Source organism: Nomascus leucogenys, chromosome 5 (assembly GCF_006542625.1).
Source record: "Nomascus leucogenys isolate Asia chromosome 5, Asia_NLE_v1, whole genome shotgun sequence".
In the NCBI taxonomy this organism is placed as follows: domain Eukaryota; kingdom Metazoa; phylum Chordata; class Mammalia; order Primates; family Hylobatidae; genus Nomascus; species Nomascus leucogenys.
In genome coordinates, this window is record NC_044385.1 from 69,337,325 (window position 1) to 69,355,005 (window position 17,681).

Below are 17,681 nucleotides of genomic sequence, written 5' to 3' on the forward strand. Positions count from 1 at the left end.
GTTTATTCCTGTTTCATTCTTTTTAATGCTATTGTGAATGGAATTATTTTTATAATTTTATTTTCAGGTTGTTTATTATAAATGTATAGAAATACAATTAAGTTGTATATTGATCTTTTATCCCACAACCTTGCTGAACTTATTAGGTCTAATAGTTATGAGTGGATTCTTTAGGATTTTCAGTATACAAGATCATGTCACCTATGAATAGTGATAGTCTTACTTCTTGCTTTCCAATCTGGATGTCTTTTTCTTTTTTAACCTCATTAGACTGGCTTGAACCTCCATTACAATGTTGACTAGGATTATTAAGAACAGACATCCTTGTCTTGCTTCTGATCTTGGGGAAAAGCATCCAGTCTTTGCTCATTCAATCTGTGGGTTTTTTGTAGATGCTTTTTATCTACAAACATACTAACACTTAGAGAACTTCTCTCTATTCCTAGTTTGCTAGGTGCTTTTTTCACGAAAGGGTGATGAATTTTGTCAAATGCTTTTTCTCCATGTATTGAGATCATTATGTGAATTTTATTTTCTTTTGATGAGATTGGCTATATTTATTTTTTGGTGGTAAAACCAAACTTGCATCCCTGTGTTAAATCCCACAGGGATGCAAGGTTTATAATTCCTGCATCCTTTGTTGGTCGTGGTTTATAGTTCTTTTTATATGTTGCTGGGTTTGGTTTGCTAGTATTGTGTTTTAGTATGTTTGCATCCACACTTATAAGATATATTGATCAGTAGCTTTCTTATGATATCGTTGTCAGGTTTCGGTGTGAAGATAATGTAGGCTTTATAAAATAAATTAGAAAATGTTCTCTCTTCTGTAAGCCATCAGGGGCTGGGTTTTTCTTTGTGGGTAGTTTTTTGTTTACTGATTCAGTCTCTTGTTACAGGAATATTCAAGTTGTCTCTTCTTGAGTCAATATCAGTAGTTTGTATCTTTTAGGAGCTTGTCCATTTGCTCTAAATTATCTAATTTATTGACATACAGTTGTTTCTCTTCTTTTTCCATTGTCTTAGGTTGAAGGTTAAGTTATTGATTTGTATTGATTTGAAGTCTAAAAAAACAGGGTCTCACTCTGTCACCCAGACTGGAGTGCAGTGGCACAGTCATAGCTCACTGCAGCCTTGACCTCCTGGGCTTAAGTGATCCTTCCACCTTAGCCTCCTGAGTAGCTGGGACTACAGGCACGTGCCACCTTGCTCAGCTAATTTTTGTATTTTTTGTAGAGATAGGGTATTGCCCTGTTGCCCAGGCTGGTCTCAAATTCCTGAGATTAAGTGATCCGCGCCCCCCTCACCCTCCTAAAGTGCTGGGATTACAAGTGTGACCCACTGTGCCCAGCCATCTTCTATTTTAACATAGACATTTATAGCAATAAATTTCTCTGCACTGCTATCGCTGTGTCCCATAAGCTGTGGGTGGTGTTATTCATGTTTAATATCATTCTATTATGGTCGGAGAATACAATGGATTATTTCTGTCTTTTTCAACTTAATAAGGTTTGTTTCATGGCCTATTATATGCTCTGTCCTGGAGAATATACTCTGTGCATTTGAGAAAAATTGCGTATTCTGTTGTTGGGTAGTGTTCTATAAGTATATGTTAGGTCTTGTTAGTTTATAGTATTAAGTCTTCTGTTTCCTTGTTGATCTTTTGTATGGTTGTTCTGTTATTGAAAGTGGGGTATTAGCTGGTATTATAAAATATTTATTCTTCATTTCTTAGTTTCTGTTTTTGTTTTGGTTGGTTTTTGCTTCATATATTTTGGTGCTCTATTGTTAGGTGCACATGTATTTACAGTTGTTCCATCTTCCAGATTGGCCCATTTTTCTTTTTTTTTTTTTTTTTTTAGATGGAGTCTTGCTTTGCTCTGTCACCCAGGCTGGAGTGCAGTGGTGCAATCTCGGCTCACTGCAAGCTCCGCCTCCCAGGTTCACGCCATTCTCCTGCCTCAGCCTCTCCGAGTAGCTGGGACTACAGGCGCCCGCCACCACGCCTGGCTAATTTTTTTGTATTTTTAGTACAGACAGGGTTTCACCGTGGTCTCGATCTCCTGACCTCGTGATCCACCCGCCTCGGCCTCCCAAAGTGCTGGGATTACAAGCGTGAGCCACCGCGCCTGGCCTGATTGGCCCATTTTTCATTATAGAATGTCCCTTTTTGTCTCTAATAACATTTTTGGTTTCAAAGTTTACTTTGTCTCATTAGCCACTCTAGCTTTTCAGTGATTGCTGCTGTCAGGATATGTCTTTCTCCATCCTTTTACTTTCAGTATTTTTGTCTTCAAATCTAAAGTATGTCTCCTGTAGAGAACATATAGTTGGCTCATGCTTGTTTGCTTTTCTTCTATTTTTAATAGAAACAGAGTCTTGCTATATTGCTCAGGCTAGCCTCAAACTCCTGGGCTCAACTGATCGTCCTGCCTCCACCTCCCAAAGTGCTGGGATTATAGGCATTGAGCCACTGCACCTGGCTGGATCATGTTGTAATTTAATCCAGTCTGACAGCCTTTATCTCTTGATTGGATTGTTTAATCCATTCTCATTTAGTGTTATTATTTATTATTTACTTTTATTTAAATAATTTTGGGGGAACAAGTTGTGTTTGGTTGCATGGAAAAGCTTTTTTGTGGTGATTTCTGAGATTTTGGTGCACTCATCACCCAAGCAGTGTACACTGTACCCAGTGTGTAGTCTTTCATCCCTCATCTCCCTTTTCTCTCTTCCCCCCAAGTCTCCAAAGTCCATTATATCATTCTTATGCCCTTGTGTCCTCATAGCTTAGCTTTCACTTATAAGTGAGAATATACAATGATTGGTTTTCCATTCTGGAGTTACTTTGCATAGAATAATGGTCACCAGTTCCATCCAGGTTGCTGCAAATGCCATTATTTTATTTCTTTTTATGGCCGAGTAGTATTCCATTATATATATGTACCATATTTTCTTGTTTTCATGTTGGTTAATGAGCATTTAAGCTGGTTCCATATTTTTACAATTGTGAGTTGTGCTGCTATAAATGTGTGTGCAAGTGTCTTTTTCACATAATGGCTTCTTTTCCTGTGGAAAGATACCTAGTAGTGGGATTGCTGGATCAAATGGTAGATCTTTTAGTTCTTTAAGGAATCTCCATACTGTTTTCCGTAGTGGTTGTACTAGTTTATACTCCCACCAGCAGTGTAACAGTGTTCCCTTTTCACCACATCCACGCCAACATTTATAATTTTTTTTGATTTTTTAATTATGGCCATTCTTGGAGGAGTAAGATAGTATGGCATTGTGGTTTTGATTTGCATTTCCCTGATAATTAGTGATATTGAGCATTTTAAAAATACGTTTGTTGGCCATTTGTGTATCTTCTTTGGAGAATTGTCTTTTCATGTCCTTAGCCCACTTTTTGATGGGATTTTTTTTTTTTCTTGCTGACTGGTTTGAGTTTCTTGTAGATTCTGTATATTAGCCCTTTGTCAGATACACAGTTTGTGAAGATTTTCTCCCACTCTGTGGGTTGTCTGTTTATTCTGCTGATTATTTCTTTTGCTGTGCAGAAGCTTGACTGAAAGCTTTTATTATGAATGTGTGTTGAATTTTCTGAACCTATTGACATGATTATGTATTTATTTTGGCTGGGCATGGTGACTCACGCCTGTAATCTCAGCACTTTGGGAGGAGGAGGCCGCAGTGAGCCAAGATCTAGCCATTGCACTGCAGCCTGGGCAACAAGACAGAAACTCCATCTCAAAAAATAAATTAATAAATATATATTTATTTTTTATTCTGTTAATGTGGTAAATTACATCGATTAATTTTTGAATGTGTAAGCCAGTCTTGCATTCCTGATAATAAACCTAACTTGGTCATCATATCTAGTCTGATTTGATAAGTGAATATTTTGTTCGTTTTGCACCTTTGCTCATGAGAGATCTGAGTCTGTGGTTTCCTTGTGACATTTTCATTAGGATTTGTTATCAAAGATATGCTAGCCTCATAAAAAGAGTTTAAAGTGTTTTCTTTCTCTTCTGTTTTTCGGAAAAATTCAACAAAATCATGGCCAGGATTTTTATTTATGGGAAGGTTTTTAATTACGTATTTGGTTTCTTAAATATTCTTTTTATTTTCCATTTCTTCTTATATTAATTTTGAAAGGTTTTCTTTTTCTTGGAATTTATCTTTTACATTTTTACATGCTCTGACATGAAGTTGATTAGTTTTTTAGAGAATTAATCTTTCCCTGTGTTGATTCTCTCTTGAATGCTAATTTCTATTGTGATATCTTCCTTGATGCATGAGTTATTTAGGAGTATATTGATTAATATTCTAACGTTGGGATCGTCTAGATGTGTTTGTTATTGATTTCTAGTTTAATTCTGCTATGGTCAGTTAACAGACTCTGTTTCAATGTTTCTCAAACTCTTTGTTTGGAGGACTTTGTTTTTTTCTCTCCGTCTCTGGTGAACTGACAGCTTTTGTAAAATACAATGAAAATGAAATTATGAGAAAACTGAAGAAAAAAGCATGTATATAAGATCCAGGTTTTACAGGAGTACACTATTATTTCTAACAGGTATATCTTCTAAACACAATCTCAATTTCCAAACCTATCTATGGTCTAATAGCAGTTGTAAGTCAACATTCATCCATGGAACACACTTTAAATAGCACCATTTATTGTTATTTTAATCTTTGAAGTTTGTTGAGACTTGCTTTATAGCCTAGCACATGATCAGTTACAGTAAATGTTCCATGTGCAGTTTAAAAAAAGATACGTTCTGCACTTGTAGGGGTGGAATGTTGTATATGTGTCAGTTAAATCAAGTTTGTTGATGTTATTTAACTTCAATGTTCTTACTCTTTCATTTTGTCTACTTGTTTTATGCATTATTGAGAAGAGGCATCACTAAAATTGTAGATTTGTGTGTTTTTCCTTTTGGTTCTCTCCTTTCTTCCTTTGTATATTTTGAGGCTATCTTATTAGGTATATTCAGATTTATAATTGCTTTCCCTTACCAGTAGACTGACCCTTGTAACACTGTGAAATTGCCCGTTTTATTTTTGCATTCTACCTTAAAATGTACTTTATCTCATAATTAGTATAACAGTGTCAGCGTTATTTTTGATAGTGTATATTTTTTTCTATTTCTTAAGTATAGTCTCGTAACAATATATAGTCTGCTGGATTTTTATTAACTTTATTGAGATATAATTTATATAGAATAAAATGCACCCATTTAAGTGCACAATTTGATAAGTTTCTGGCAAATATGTATGTGCATGTAACCACTAACAGTCAAGACATACACCATTTCCATAAGCTCCAAAGGTTCCTTTTTGCCCCTTCCCATTGCCAATCCCTCCCCAAAGCCTGGGCAGTCACCATTCTTCTTTCTGCCATAGACTATAGATTAAACATGTCTTTTCTAGAGTTTCATATATATGGAATAGTATTATATACTCTTCTTTGTCTGGCTTCTTTGAAGGAAAAAAGTAGTGCAGAATGTTGGGCTCATCATAGTGCATTTCTGTTATCTCCAGGATCTTGGCCCTCAAGACCTGACTGACTTGGTAGCCCTCCAGTGCTTTTATACTGATGTGTTTATATTTTATTTAGCTTTTCTAGTTGGGTGTCAGTGGGAGAGCTGATCTTAAACATGATGGTTCATAATAGCCAGAAGCAGAAGACCTCTGGACATATTTAGTGGTAGAAGTACAAAGATACAGAAATACTAAGAGTGAAGGTGAGTGTTCTAATTAAATGGAACCCACTGAATTCCCCCAGAAAACTGAGAGGGGTTGAAGAGTGTTATTATTTTATTCTTTTTCTTTTCTTTTCTTTTTTTTGAGATACGGCCTCACTCTGTCGCCCAGGCTGGAGTGCAGTGGTACGATCAAGGCTCACTGCAACCTCAACCTCCTGGGCTTAAGTGATCCTCCACCTCAGCCTCTCCAGTGGTTCAGACTACAGGTGTGCACCACCACACCCAACTAATATAATTTTTTAATTTTTTGTAGAGACAGAGTCTTATTATGTTGCCCAGGCTGGTCTCAGACTCCTGGGCTCAAGCGATCCTCTCACCTCACCCTCCCAAAGTGCTGGGATTACAGGCGTGAGCCACTGTGTCCAGCCAAGAGTATTTTGTTTTCGTTAAATTTAGGGTATGCATCCTATCCTGTGTTATCAGTCATGATTCACTGCCAGCAACTAGGTATTTTAACCAGGAGAGCATTTAGTACAGGTTACATTTTGTCGGAAGATCTGGAGGAGCAAGTTCTACACTTGGCCTACAAGAATCATTCCTAAAGAATTACAGAGCTACTCTGTCAGGGAAGCTGCTGCCTCACAGGCTGCCACTAGAACTGTGGGAGAAGCACATTTGCTGCCACCACTGTACCACACTCTTGCTTACTAGTAGTAATAATAATAAAGGGGTGCAGCAAGAAAACCTTTCCGTCATTTCAGCCTTCCAAGTCTCACAAGAATGGCTCTAATTAATGGAACCTAATGTGAATCAAACACTATAAGAATTGTAGTTTTGGACTGAGGAACTTTTCCAACTATTTAGAGGTAGAATGAGGGTCACAAGAATGTCCAAATGTCTACCATGTACATAAATTAAAAGCCCTCTAACTTAGAGTGAGTGGTAGAGAATTCAACGTTATTCTGAATAAATTGTCGTGTCATTTTTTTCCTCTAACATAGCTATCAATAAGTATAATATTTAATAAGACTTTCTATCATCTGTGCCTTTGATTTTTTTCCAACTGCTGAGTGAGCATATTATGGCCTATGATTTAAATATCCAGAATGCATATCAATTAAAGGTTATGTTTAAGTTCAATTAATATTTTAATATTTGCTGAGGATATTCAAGACATTGAGGACATCACCCTGATAACTCTAAGAATTTAAACAGCTTACCACACTGACGTTACCTAATTCCTGATTGCTAGATTGTCTTCAAAGATAATCATGAAATCAACATATTTCATAACCAAGTGCTTTAAACTTTTATGAGCTTTCTTTGTAACTTTTATAGCATATTCAAGGACATACTATGATATATTCCATAAGTGTTTATAGCAATTCAGATCTTCATATGAAAATGTCAGTGGTATTCTCAAGGGCAAAGAGCTAAATATAGCTTTCTCCAGCATTACCGTTTCTACCACAACACCATGTTTGTTGATCTATTTTCTTTGCTTTCTTTTCCCTTCATAAGTTGGGTGGTATGGTATCAATAAAAGGCTGGAAAAAAGTCAGGACAATTTACACCAATACTAGCTAGATGCTTTTTGGTTTGTTGTAAGCTACTGAGATGGTTTGCACTTAAGGGGCAATACAAAATAAAAAACACAAAGAGACTGGTGAGCTGTAATATGATTGTTAGTCTGAGCATTAAACAATGACAGTATTCAGGACTAGAAGTTAGAAGGTGTATGATGTTTAGCTTTCATGTGACAGTTTGGGGCTAGTATTTTTGTATGTCAAATAGGTTCTGTTTGATTTACAATGATTCTGCATTTGAAATTCACCGCAATTTTCCTCTTGATGTTTGCATTAGAAAGAATTCATTGCAAAGAACTCTAAAAAAGAACTGACTTAATTTTATTTTGGGGCACTGTAAATCCAAAACTATACTCTGTAAATATTCTAATAGAATCAGAGAACAAAAAATTTCTTTTGACATTATTTTTATCTCTCATTTATTAATATTAGATCATTTATCTCTATTAAGTAAATTGGTTTTTAGCACTGGATAGTACATAGTTGCCTTTTTTAAACATGCATTTTATTTTTGTGACATCATAAGACTTGATTAATACTTTAAAAGACCCCTTGGATTGATTTACCTTCTTCAAAAAGATAACCCTTTTCACAGATGAATGTGTCTTTAAAAAAAAAAACAGTCATGGAAAAGACTTATTTTATTTGCCTAACTATCCACTTAACTTTAGAAAATTCTCTGGTCAAATACTTGAAAGGTGAATGTCTGACCCGTGCAATAGTTGAATGTTGTTCAAGTTATTCCTGATCATAACTTTCTTGTATCATTTTTCTCAGAGATTTTTTTTTTATTGTTGGATAGTTGTAGGACTTCACTAATCAAGTTTAATTTATACTGTTTTGATTTCTAGTTAGCTTATAAAATAATTTGTCAGAGGATTAATGTGTGAGACAATATCAGAGAAGAGTATTTTTATATTTTGGGGACTTTAAAGTATGTCAATGATGAAGTGTATTTTAATTCATTTTTCTTTGTTCTCTCAGGTGGATCTCCTTACGTAGCAGCCAAAATAAATGAAGCAAAAGACTTGCTAGAAGCACCCACCAAATATTGATGCTTAAGGACCACACTGAAGGAAAAGAAAGAGGGGACTTCAAAAAAAAAAAAAAAAAAGCCCTGCAAAATATTCTAAAACACGGTCTTCTTAATTTTCTATATGGATTGACCACAATCTTATCTTCCACCATTAAGCTGTATAATAATAAAATGTTAATAGTCTTGCTTTTTATTATCTTTTAAAGATCTCCTTAAAATTCTATAACCGATCTTTTTTATTTTCTTTGTGACATTCATACATGTTTTTAAGATTTTTGTTATGTTCTAAATTCCCCCCTACACACACACATACACACGTGTGCAAAAAGTATGATTATCAAGAATGCAATTGGGATTCGTGAACAATGTGTAGAACTTCTCTTATTGCTTATATTTATACCCTCATTGTCTTTTTTTCAGGGAATTTGGGACTCTGCCTATATAAGGTGTTTTAAATGTCTTGAGAACAGGCACTGGCTGATACCTCTTGGAGATATGATCTGAAATGTAATGGAATTTATTAAATGGTGTTTAGTAAAGTAGGGGTTAAGGACTTGTTAAAGAACCCCGCTGTCTCTGAGACCCTATAGCTAAAGCATGAGGACTTGGAGAGCTACTAAAATGATTCAGGTTTACAAAATGAGCCCTGTGTGGAAAGGTTGAGAGAAGTCTGAGGAGTTTGTATTTAATTATAGTCTTCCAGTACTGTATATTTATTCATTACTCATTCTACAAATATTTATTGACCCCTTTTGATGTGCAAGGCACTATCGTGCGTCCCCTGAGAGTTGCAAGTATGAAGCAGTCATGGATCATGAACCAAAGGAACTTATATGTAGAGGAAGGATAAATCACATAAATAGTGAATACTGTTAGATACAGATGATATATTTTAAAAGTTCAAAGGAAGAATGTGTTAAACACTGCATGAGAGGAGGAATAAGTGGCATAGAGCTGGGCTTTAAAAAAGAAAAATAATCAGAGATACCATATGATTGGTGAGGTAAGTGTTATTTCTTCTGAGATATGAATTAGCAGAAATAGATATATCAATTGGAGTGATTAGAGTGCAGCGTTTCTGGAAAGCAAGGTTTGGACAGAGTGGTCATCAAAGGCCAGCCCTGTGACTTACACTGCATTAAATTAATTTCTTAAAACATAGTACCTGATCATTATCACTTTACTATTCCAAAGGTGAGAGAACAGATTCAGATAGAGTGCCAGCATTATTTCCCAGTATTCCTTTACAAATCTTGGGTTCATTCCAGGTAAACTGAACTACTGCATTTTCTCTATCTTAAAATACTTTTTAGATATCGTAGATGCATCTTTCAACTTCTAATGTTCTGTAGTTTAGGAGTTCTCAACCTTGGCATTATTGACATGTTAGGCCAAATAATTCTTTTTTTGTGAGAGGTCTCTCTGCGTTTTAGACGATTAGCAATAATCCCTGACCCGTTATCTACTAAAGACTAGTCGTTTCTCATCAGTTGTGACAACAAAAATGGTTCCAGATATTGCCAAATGCCCTTTAGAGGACAATAATCGCCCCCACTTGATAACCATTTCTGTAAAACTTTAATTACTATTTTTTCTTTTGGTTTATAAAATAATGATCCTGAATTAAATTGATGGAACCTTGAAGTCGATAAAATATTGTTCTTGCTTTAAAGTCCCCATATGTGTCCTACTAATTTTCTCATGCTTTAGTGTTTTCATTTTTTCTCCTGTTATCCTTGTACCTAAGAATGCCATCCCAATCCCCAGATGCCCACCTGCCCAAAGTCTAGGCATAGTTGAAGGCCAAGCTAAAATGTATCACTCTTTTTCTGGTGCATCCAGCAAAAGTAATATTAATTATCACCTTTCTGAGAAGCAGGCATTGTATCTGTCTTGTTTGGTGTTACACTGGCACCCAATAAATATTTGTTGAGTGAATGAATAAATTCCCATAGCACTGTATTCTTCACGTGGTACATACCTATAGGGGCTATAGCTTGGTACCTTGTGAAGCAACTCTTGGTGTAACATACCTTATTTCTCATACTAAAATGCAAGAACCTTTAGAGCAAGGATCTTGCCATTCATCTTTGTAACCTCTTTAGTCCGGAGCACTTGCATTTAGCAGGCATCATAAAGTTTTACGTACTAAGAAAATATTGCTATTTTCTGAATACTATGCATCAAAAAATGTTACCACTAATTTGGAAAGCTCTGCTAAAGAGTATTGGGGCAGTCTCAGATGCACCTTTTAATTGATGTCATATTTTCCTAATCCATACTTTATTCATGAGAATTTGAGTCACCCCAGCATTAGCTTGGAATTTCCTTAATTCCCATTTTCTTTGCAGGTGCCTTGGAGTCAGATCTGCTTTTGAATACTATCTTCCTGTTATGTGATCTTGGGCTGTTACTTAATTTTCTAGTCAATAACTCATATCTATAAAATAGAGACAATAATCCTACACACCAGGGCCTGTTGTGGGGTAGGGAGAGAGGGGAGGGATAGCATTAGAAGATATACCTAATGTAAATGACAAGTTAATGGGTGCAGCACACCAACATGGCACATGTCTACATATGTAACCTGCACGTTGTGCACATGTGCCCTATAACAAAGTACAATAAATATTTTAAAATCCTATTGAATAAGGTTATTGTAGAGAATAAGGATGTGTAAAGCATTTGATCATGTAAACGCTAAAATATAATTTTTACTTTCACTCCCTTATTTAATTAGTTTTATCTTTAATAATACCTTGGATTCAGGGTAAAGTTTCAGTTATGTCCCAGTAATCATTTATTTTACCCTCGAATCTGCAATTTGGATAGAACATGGTGGGGACAGCTCGTCTCTATTCCTTGCAGCATTAGCAGGCTGGAGGCACCACTTCTCTGGCCAGCAAGTTGGGCCTGGTTATTGGCTGAGAGCCTCAGCTCCTTTCTGCGTAGGTTCCTCTTTACATAGGCTTCTCAACAGGGCTACTAGAGCATCGTCACCATAGCAGCTTTGGTCTGAGAGACAAAAACATGGAAGCTGCCAAATTGTTCTGGGTCTGGAAGCTGTCAGGGCATCACTTGTGCCATATTCAGTTGGTCTAAGAATTACAGAACCTGCCTCGATTCAAAGGGAGAGGATAGAGAGGACTGAAAGAATCAGTGGTCATCTTTAATATGCAGCAAGACAGGTTTGGGATCTTTTTTTTCCCCTTGAGTCTGTGAAGGCATTACTTAAGAACAAAATCAGGCATGTATAATTGAACTACAGTTACTTTGAGTATAAGCTCAAAGTTTCAGATAATAAATACAACTACTATTTTTCTGCTGTTATTGTTGTACCTAAGGATGCCATCCTAATCCCCAGATCTCCACAACTATACCTACATAGTAGAAGGCTAAAATGTATCCCTTTTTTTCTGGTACGTCCAGCAAAAGTAATATCACGAATTTTGAGCTCTCTGAGAGCAGGGATCATATCTGTCTTGTTTATTGTTGCAGTGAACAAGTACAGTTGCAGATATTCAGGAGTAATTATCTAAATGGCAGTATAATTAGAAAACTGAATTTTCACCAGCTACACCCCCCACCCCCAACTCCTTATCTGTAAAAAGCTTATTTGAGTGGTTACCTGTCTTCAGTAAAGATTGCGCTTGCATATTTGCTGTCATTGCATATTCTGCTTAATTAGACTCTGTTGATATTGCAGTTTCTGTGCATTCTTACATTTTAGATGCAATCTGAGGGACTAGGAAGGCCTTTTAAAAATAAAACAATTCAGATGCAGAGGAAGTGTAAGTCATGGACAGTTAATTAAAGGGGAACATAGAATGCTATTTAGATTTTAGTTGATGGTGCCAGTCTTCAGCGTAAAGTAAAAAATGAAGGGAAGTTTAGTAAGGAAAAAATATTGGGCTTGGAATACATTGTTTAGTCTTCAAAGCACTTTTTATGAAATATATTTTAGACATTCAGCAAATATTGAATACTTAACTATATCAGGCAGTAAAGATATAAATTCATTCTTAAAATGTTCAACATGTTCAAACAAAAAAAAATTCTTAAACAGGAGACTTTTTCCCTCATACTTTTTAATTAACAAGACTTAGTTGCATTAATGGGCGTGCTTATGATTGATCACCCAGCAGCGTCGTTAGAAATATATTTTATTCATGTGCAGAAATCTTTGGGTTGTCTTGGGGAACCTTGAACACAGAAAAGAGCTTTTATTGATAAGGTAATTGAACACACTTGACAATTAGCTTAATACGGTTTAATATCATTTGTGCGAGAAGATGAATCAGCCAGGCTCTTTATGTCAACAATATGAAGTTTCTCTTGACTCAACCAACTTAAGATGAGCTAGGGAGACTGCAGTGAAAAGTTAAATATCCAAGTACACCAGCAAATTTCACACAGTGGAACCGTGCTGCCCTCTGGCACCCTGCACCTCGCCCAACAGTCATCAACTAGATATAGGCTCCTGGCTGCAAGGAGGACTTGATGGGAATGAGTAAATGTGTCAGCATAGTCCCTCCCTTCCAATGGAAAAGCAACCCAAAGAGCAAATCCTTTTAATGGCTGGATCAGTATCATCTACTTGTCAAAAACATTCCATGAATTATGAGTCAGAATTTTATTTATGGTGGCATTACACACATTAAGCGATTAGGACTTTTGTTAGCATAATTTATTAGCTGGAAAAGTTGAGAAGGTTCTCTGGACTCATTTTTATAGGTGGAACCTAAGTGATCTGGATCATTGCCCACCAGCAAAATTGCTGGGCATGGCGGACAAAGAAAATGTTCCTTCTAATGATTTTTTATGAGCTGAGTAGCTATTGTTCCCAGCTGAGGGCTCTTTTCCTCTTTTTATTGTTGCTGAGCAAAAGAATTTATAAAAAGCTCTTTCTTTTGTATTAAAAACCCTGCTCAATTGAAATGCAAGTTCATTAAGTAATGTTCGTTTCTCTTCCTGCCATAATAACCCTTTCCCTCTCTGTTCGATTCAATAGTGTCTAGCAGTATTGGTCCAAATTTTAAGTCTGAACAGACTATATTACATAGATGTGGAGAAATAGATATTCAATCTTCAGCATTAAGAGGGAGCTTAATTTCACACGGGTAGAATATGATCACTCAGGCTAGATGTTGGCCATAAATTTCAAATTAGGATCTCAACTTAGGGGGGGGAATCAACAGTGGCAAACTTCAATTATGACAGGATAAAAATCACATAGAGAGATTGGTTCAATATGGACATCTAAACTACAATGCTAAAAACCAATAATTAGAATAAGTTCACTTTAAGAAAAGCGTTAGTAATATTAGCTAACATTTGTTTAGTACCTGTGCCAAACATTCTACCTATGTTACCTTGATTTTCATAGCTAGCCTAAGAGGTACTATTATGTATCCCCATTTTACAGGTTAAGAAACAGGCTCAGAGGAGTTTAGGATCTTTTCCAAGATTACATAGCCAGTAAGTGGTGGGACTGGGAACCAAATTCAGACTCTGAAACACATGCTGTTTATATTATATTGCACTCACTCTAAACATGTGGGAATCAGAATGAAGGGGCTTGTATGACTTTTGGCTCATTCTTTGATGCATGTGACCTGGGGTTATAAATGTGAAATTAGGTTTACGAAAGGATCCAGTGTCATTGTGCATCATGGGCAAGGAGTACCTAATCTCTTTAATTCTTCCCTGGAAGCTTATCATGTCCATCCAAGTGCACATAGCAAAAGTTCTGTTGTAAAGTTTAGCAGAGTGACTTTCTTTGACTCAGAGTGATGATGGAGGAAGCTTTGATAAGATTTTATCTGAAATGTTCATGGACAAGAGCTTTCAAGGAGAACATCCAGAGCAAGGTTCTGAAGACAGCTCATGAAAGTGAAGCAGCAGACCTTGCACAAGAAATGAAGAGATAGCTCAATGTATTAAAGATGAAAACAAGAAGACCGAATTTATTGAAAGGAGCAGAGAGACAATGAAAACAAGACAACTGAAACGAGGTAACTTGCAGCAATTGAAAGGGAATTTCAGTACTTTTATAGAATTTTTAAAAATTGTTTCCTGCTGTTTATTTTCAACTTTGAACCGGGTTATTTGTCCATGCCATACTTTTTTGCCAAATTCCAAAATTCTGTATAGTTTTATAGTTGTCTGGTGGAGTCAATGGAATTTTAGTTACCAGTCTAAGAATGTGTCTTTGAGATTGTCCAGTTAATTCTCTATTTCCAGTAGCTGTAATAAATGGTGAAAAGATTTCTGACTCCTGGAGAAAGTTTATAACTCCTTATGACTAATATTCATAACAGACTTGTGAGTTCCTTGAACACAGATACGCCTATATTCAAGAGCGTATTCCAAAGCTAACTCAGTGATCTTTCCATTTATCTATTCTTGGATTAGCGGTGCCTTTGCTCTTTCCTTCTGTAAATGTGAATAGTTAAGAGTTGACTGCAGAAGTGTTTACACTTTGGCTTCCATGCCTCTGGAATGTTTGTGCGTTGGTGGTGAGATGTGAGACTATATTTGTATAGTCTGCATCTCTCGGGCTGCCCCAGAATGTTGTATAGTGCAGTGCTGAAGAAAGCAGCAGGTACACACAGAAATGCAGCCTTTCCTGGTTAACCCTGCTTGGATCTGAGTTACACTTTGTTTCTTGACTTCTTGGGATTTAGGTAATCAGTTTGCCTTCTACTCTATCCCATTTTGTACTCGCTTACATACTACATTCTTGTTTGGGCTTTCCTTTCTTGTTTTTTGTTTGTTTTTTGTTTTTTTTTTTTGAGATGGAGTCTCTCTGTCGCCCAGGCTGGAGTGCAGTGGCGCGATCTCGGCTCACTGCAGGTTCCGCCCCCCGGGGTTCACGCCATTCTCCTGCCTCAGCCTCCCGAGTGGCTGGGAATACAGGCTCCTGCCACTACGCCCGGCTAATTTTTTTTTTTTTTTTTTTTTTGTATTTTTAGTAGAGACGGGGTTTCACTGTGTTAGCCAGGATGGTCTCGATCTCCTGACCTCGTGATCCGCCCGCCTTGGCCTCCCAAAGTGCTGGGATTACAGGCGTGAGCCACTGCGCCCAGCCTTTCCTTTCTTCTTGTAAGCAGAGATTTTTTTAAAACCAATATGTGAAAATACGGGTACACTACAATTAAATAAAGAAAATGCTTTTGTGTTTGTTTTGCTTTAAAATTGTAAAGGATAAACAAGATAGTTTTATCTATGTGGTTTTCCCAATGCAGTTAAAATAAAACCTGCCAAAATTGAATTTACACTCAATTTTTCTGTTGTATAACTCTTGAAGAACACCTCGTGTGTTATATAACTTCATCTACATTGTGAACTCTTTTATTTATTAAAAGTCTATGTTAGTCTTTCATTTTTTCTACACTTCCCTTTACTTCCTCATGAGATGCTCAGCCCAGTTGTCCCTCGGGACACAGTATCGATTGGTTCACTTTTAAAAGCAGCTGTTAGAAACCCAAATCATAGTGGATAAGCTTTTTGATGTGCTGCTGGATTCGGTTTGCCAGTATTTTATTGAGGATTTTTGCAAATTTACAAGAACAAAACAAACAACCCCATCAAAAAGTGGGCAAAGGACATGAACAGACACTTCTCAAAAGAAGACATTTATGCAGCCAAAAAACACATGAAGAAATGCTCATCATCACTGGCCATTAGAGAAACGCAAATCAAAACCACAGTGAGATACCATCTCACACCAGTTAGAATGGCCATCATTAAAAAATCAGGAAACAACAGGTGCTGGAGAGGATGTGGAGAAATAGGAACACTTTTACACTGTTGGTGGGACTGTAAACTAGTTCAACCATTGTGGAAGTCAGTGTGGCAATTCATCAGGGATCTAGAACTAGAAATACCATTTGACCCAGCCATCCCATTACTGGGTATATACCCAAAGGACTATAAATCATGCTGCTATAAACACACATGCACATGTATGTTTATTGTGGCACTATTCACAACAGCAAAGAGTTGGAACCAACCCAAATGTCCAACAACGATAGACTGGATTAAGAAAATGTGGCACATATACACGATGGAATACTATGCAGCCATAAAAAATGATGAGTTCATGTCCTTTGTAGGGACATGGATGAAACTGGAAAACATCATTCTCAGTAAACTATCGCAAGGACAAAAAACCAAACACCGCATGTTCTCACTCATAGGTGGGAATTGAACAATGAGAACTCATGGACACAGGAAGGGGAACATCACACTCCGGGGACTGTTATGGGGTTGGGGGAGGGGGGAGGGACAGCATTAGGAGATATACCTAATGCTAAATGACGAGTTAATGGGTGCAGGAAATCAACATGGCACATGGATACATATGTAACAAACCTGCACATTGTGCACATGTACCCTAAAACCTGAAGTATAATAATAAAAAAAAAACCCAAATCATAGACATGTGAATTTTCTCAGAAGCCATTATTGAAACTTGGATTTTTACCTCTCATACCAAAATAAAGAAGGGAAAAAATAGAAATCAGCCCAACAATACTTTTAAATTGATTTTTATATTTATCTTGTAATGCAAATACCAAAGAAAAGTGCCTAGTTCCTTGGTTTATTTACTTATATCTTGCCTCTGTTATCTTCATATCAATTTTTGGCCTTAGCACTTTCGACTGCATAAAGAACTCTAAACATAGACAATGGTAATAGAAATGCTGACACATCTGAACTGTCAGGCCCAGAACGTATTATTGAATATGACTGCACATATGCCTGGAACCTATACTTAGCGTAAAGAATAAGGCCGCTGTTTTCAACTTCCAACAGGAGGAGAGTACAGACATATGTGCCCTCTGCTTCCCCTCTCTGGCTCTTTCATTGTCTTTCCCCTATGTGTGTATGCAGGCAGGCACACACACATACAAACACATCCTGCCCCCTGAAGTGGTCACATCTTAATATCTACTAAGGCCAGTTAGACATTCTGTGGGCCACGTGTATGTTGCAGTTGCTTAACTGGCCTAAAGGTCTCATGATGTCATGGGCACCATCGAGTGATCTGTTTCCAAATCTGTAGAAGGAAGAGGACTGGCAGTGTTGGGCTTACATAACATAAAGGGCCTGTCTACCATAAAACAGGAGCTTGGATTTGTTTTTTCAGGAGATGAATATGTTTTTCACAGCAGTCTAGTGAATTAAGAACAATACACAGAATCCCACAGCGAGCGTGTTCCATTTGACTCTGGTGATGGGATTTATGTATGGAACAACAATTTTCTGTATAGACATAATTGAATACATATTACCATGATCTGAAACCATGCAAGAATATGTATGGTGTGTGGGAAACCTGAAAACAGGTAC

At 36.8% G+C, this 17,681-nt stretch overlaps 1 protein-coding gene and 1 long non-coding RNA gene across 2 annotated transcripts in view; both read left to right on the plus strand.

Moving 5' to 3' along the window:
* The window catches only part of DNAJC15 (DnaJ heat shock protein family (Hsp40) member C15), an 82,729-nt gene extending 72,463 nt beyond the window's left edge, over positions 1 to 10,266 (plus strand). Inside the window, exon 7 of the mRNA XM_003270033.4 lies at positions 8,273 to 10,266. Within this exon, the coding sequence (XP_003270081.1) occupies positions 8,273 to 8,343 (71 nt within the window). The 3' untranslated portion in view covers positions 8,344 to 10,266. The remainder of the gene's footprint in view (positions 1 to 8,272) is intronic.
* Positions 10,267 to 10,849: 583 nt separating this feature from the next.
* LOC115835182 overlaps positions 10,850 to 17,681 on the plus strand; it is a 51,537-nt gene continuing 44,705 nt past the window's right edge. The window contains exon 1 of the long non-coding RNA XR_004030159.1: positions 10,850 to 14,338. This is a non-coding gene — a long non-coding RNA (uncharacterized LOC115835182). The remainder of the gene's footprint in view (positions 14,339 to 17,681) is intronic.